Below are 3,844 nucleotides of genomic sequence, written 5' to 3'. Positions count from 1 at the left end.
TGTTCCACCATCAGATGTAGAAAGATGTTCCACCATCAGATGTAGAAAGATGTTCCACCATCAGATGTAGAAAGATGTTCCACCATGCTGGATGGATCTTCCATGTAGAACTGATCTGGTGTCAGTTTCCTAGGGTTAGGGTTGGTTGATTTTTATATGAAATGACTTGAATGCAGCTGCTGTTTGTCTCAGGTGGAACCAGAAGTTTCTTTATACAACACACACTCTCTCTCTCTCTCTCTCTCTCTCTCTCTCTCTCTCTCTCTCACACACACAGTAACACACACACACACACACACACACAACGTCACATCACATTCATGTCTGTCAGATTAGTTGAGGTTTGTTGAGGGAGTCGCAGCTGGAAGGTTAAAGGTTAAATTCAGGAAAATTCTGACCCACAACACTGTGTGTGTGTGTGTGTGTGTGTGTGTGTGTGTGTGTGTTATATTGAGTTATTTCAGTGAACAACACACAGCTGAAATGTGTGTTTGGGAAAATGTTGACCTCTACTTCCTGCTCAACATCATTAATCACCTGTGTGTGTTACTGTGTGTGTGTGTGTGTGTGTGTGTGTGTGTGTGTTACTGTGTGTGTGTGTGTGTGTGTGTTGCTGTGTGTGTGTGTGTATGTCAGATAACAGATAGCTTCCTGCGTCTGTTGTTGCTCGATTGGATGATAAAGGGTAATTTATTCGGCTGTCTGCCTCCTGATTGGCCGACCAGATTAGAGTGACTCTGTGTGTGACGCTGCGTGCTGATTGGCTGCTGTGACCTTTCAGGGGGAGAACAGAAGGTCAGCTCCGAGATAAGAGCCGCTCAGGTCTCCGAGTGTTGTCCAGGGTTTGTGTGGACCCGTTTAAAGACTGTTGTGGTCCAGAGGAACTGGGACGGTGTGCTGGTGATGATCTGGAGGTCCGCCGGTGCTGCTCGGCGGACCTCCAGATCAGACCCTCGCTTCATACTGTGAATAGTGCCAGACCCAGCAGCCTCACTTGTTGTTCTGACCGTCACACTGAAGCGGTGTGGACGAAGTGAGCGGCGTGGCTGAGCGTCTTATCGGCAGACAGGGCTGCGTTATCTTAATGGAGGCTTCACAGCAGAGTGCCGGCTGAAGGAATGCAGGAGAGCCGAGGGTCCGATGCTCCACCGGCAGCTGGTCAGCAGCAGAGCTTCAGCCTGAGAGGCCCAGAGGAGGCCAGGCACATGGAGAACACGTACAGCATGACCTTGAGCTGCTGGGAGACCAACACGGTGCCAGAGTGTTGATGTCTGCCGGCTGTAGCGGATGTCTGAGCCATGCGCTGTAGTTCTGTTGAACTCGGTGATTTAGCAGCACCACCTCAGTTCACTGAGGAGTGATTTTAAGTAAAATCTCAAAGAGACTTTCTGCGAAGTCACGTTGATCAGTCTGTTTTCTGAAAGCCGTCAGCTCTGATTAAATGGACCTCAGTTCCCACACAAAGAAAGAAAGAAAGACACGAGGCCGTGAACGGGTCTAAATGATGAAGGTTTAGTAGCTGTTCTCCTGTTATAATACAGGTGAGCTGTAAACAGGGAAGTCAGAGTGTGTGTAGTGGACGTGATGCCCGACTACCCAGTCAAGTAATGAGGATGATGGTGAGAGCAGGATGGTTAATAACGATCTAACAGTAGTGATTAATTATCGTGTTTGTGATCGATACGCTTGTGAGCCGATCAATAGCTACAGCATCAACCCGATCAGAGCAGACGTCTGGCTTTGCCTGCCTGTGCAGCGCTGATGGACGGATCTCCGTTGGCTGGAACAGTTTGATGAATCGGCACTTTCTCCACAACGGGTCAGGTGAAAAGCACCCCCAGTGACAGCCATTGGCCTGTAGATGGCGTGTGTCCATGTTTACTGCCCTTCAGAACTGCCCACTAGTCTGTAGCAGCGTGTGGATCAAGAACCTGAAGATAGAACAAGTCTAGCAGGAGTATGTAACGGTCTGTACATGGTCACGTGGGAATAATGGGACCAACAGGGACAGGTTTGGTCTGAGCAGACTGTGGGAAGTTAAAAATGCTGGGACCAGCAGGGACAGAGGTACTGGGGGGTCCGTGCTCCAGCAGACCCCCAGTACCTCTGAAAAGAAGAGAACATCGCTGCAGACTCTCTTCCTGGTTTGCAGCCAGGCTTTTACGACTGATCCTTACCAGCTTCTGGGATCACAGGGTGGGGGAGAGTGTCCAGAGGAAGAAGAAGCAGGACTGTTCATCCTCAGTGAGAGTCACTGTGACTTTGAAGTTGTTGTTTCCACAGTACTAGTGTCCACTTGTTGCTGCAGGAGCTATGAGCGTCCATGCTGTAGGAACATGCATGCAGCACCATTTTTCCAGTGGAGTATGAACAGCGGGGTTGACCACCACAGGCTCTCTTTGTGACAGTAATGGAGGTTCTTCGTGGGTTTCCCCGTTCTGCCCAGTGTCCAAAGGTGGCGGTTTAATGATGGCAGTAGATCCAGAGTTTAAACAGAACAGTGCTTGTCACCTGGCGTGTCTCCTTGCTTGGCCTTCCAGAGGAAGTCGAGCGGTGTAAGCTACACGGTAGAGGCTTGCTCACTGACTGACGTTTCCTCCGTCACTCCTCTCAGAACTCTGTCCTCAGCCTCCCCAAAGACGGCAAGCTTTTCACAACAGTGTTCGAGTCATGTGACCACAACAGAGTTTATAGAAACGAAGTAGGTTGAAGGCGCTGAACACGAGGAGCTTTGCGGTTCTAACCCTTTAGTCCACGTGTTTACACATCACGTACACCCAGTAGATGGACATTCACAGATCGTATGTCATCATGAGTACAACTGTTACGCTGCAGAAGACATGTTCTACATGAAGAATCAGTTTTACAAGTTATGACTTGTTTTGGTAAAATTAATACCCAAAGAGTTCTCTTCTCTCTGGTGTCCATGGTTCTGACTGAGTCCTGCTGACAGCAGACATCTCTAAGTTCTGTCTCCTCCTTCATGTTCTGGTTCCACAGAGCTGCAGGACTTTATGTTGAAACATGAACCTCAGAAAAAAGTGAAAACCAGAGTCCAGACCTGAAGCTGCTGAAGCTGCCCTCTAGTGTTTGTACCTGAAGTAATGAAGGCGTCTGCTTCTCAGGCAGCTGTTACCCGTGTCCGGAGACGGTGGAGGTCCGGTGTTCCTGCGGTTCCACGGTCCTGGTCGTCCCATGTGGTCGAGAGCGAAGCACCAAACCCCCTCGCTGCAAAGAGCCCTGCAGGTAAACAGTTATTCCACCACAAACCTTCACCTGCAGACACGAAGCTCCTCGGTGTGCTGGATGGACGTGGTTCTGGTGTCAGCAGATGGTTCCACGTCTGTGGTCCCTCCACAGGGAACACCGACCAGCAGCGTGCACAGTGTTCCTGTTTTACGTCTGCTGACCCAAACCGGCCAATCACAGTCTGAGCTAGACTGAAACGTTTGTCGGTGTTGTGCAGCTGGTCTGACTCCAGGAGTGAACTTCAGCAGCAAAGTCCACGTCAGCCCGTCCATCGATGCCCGTTGGTGTTTTGCTGTCCTCTGCAGTGTTTCCTCCACATCGTGACACACACATGTCCACAGCATCCCGTCTCACACCGCGTCACAGCCGCTTCAGTCGCTTCACAGCCGCGTCACAGCCGCTTCACAGCCGCTTCACAGCCGCGTCACAGCCGCTTCACAGTCGCTTCACAGCCGCGTCACAGTCGCTTCACAGTCGCTTCACAGCCGCTTCACAGCCGCGTCACAGTCGCTTCACAGTCGCTTCTCAGTCGCTTCACAGCCGCTTCACAGTCGCTTCACAGTCGCTTCACAGTCGCTTCTCAGTCGCTTCACAG

General features: G+C 50.8%; 1 protein-coding gene across 1 annotated transcript in view; it reads left to right on the top strand.

Annotated features, from left to right (window-relative positions):
• The window catches only part of nfxl1 (nuclear transcription factor, X-box binding-like 1), a 25,448-nt gene that overhangs the window by 10,963 nt on the left and 10,641 nt on the right, over nt 1-3,844 (top strand). Inside the window, exon 14 of the mRNA XM_008300333.1 lies at nt 3,126-3,246. Coding sequence (XP_008298555.1) covers nt 3,126-3,246 — 121 coding nt within the window. The remainder of the gene's footprint in view (nt 1-3,125; nt 3,247-3,844) is intronic.

Source organism: Stegastes partitus, unplaced genomic scaffold, assembly GCF_000690725.1.
Source record: "Stegastes partitus isolate 25-593 unplaced genomic scaffold, Stegastes_partitus-1.0.2 Scaffold1526, whole genome shotgun sequence".
NCBI lineage: Eukaryota > Metazoa > Chordata > Actinopteri > Pomacentridae > Stegastes > Stegastes partitus.
This window is presented reverse-complemented; position numbering and strand designations above follow the sequence as displayed.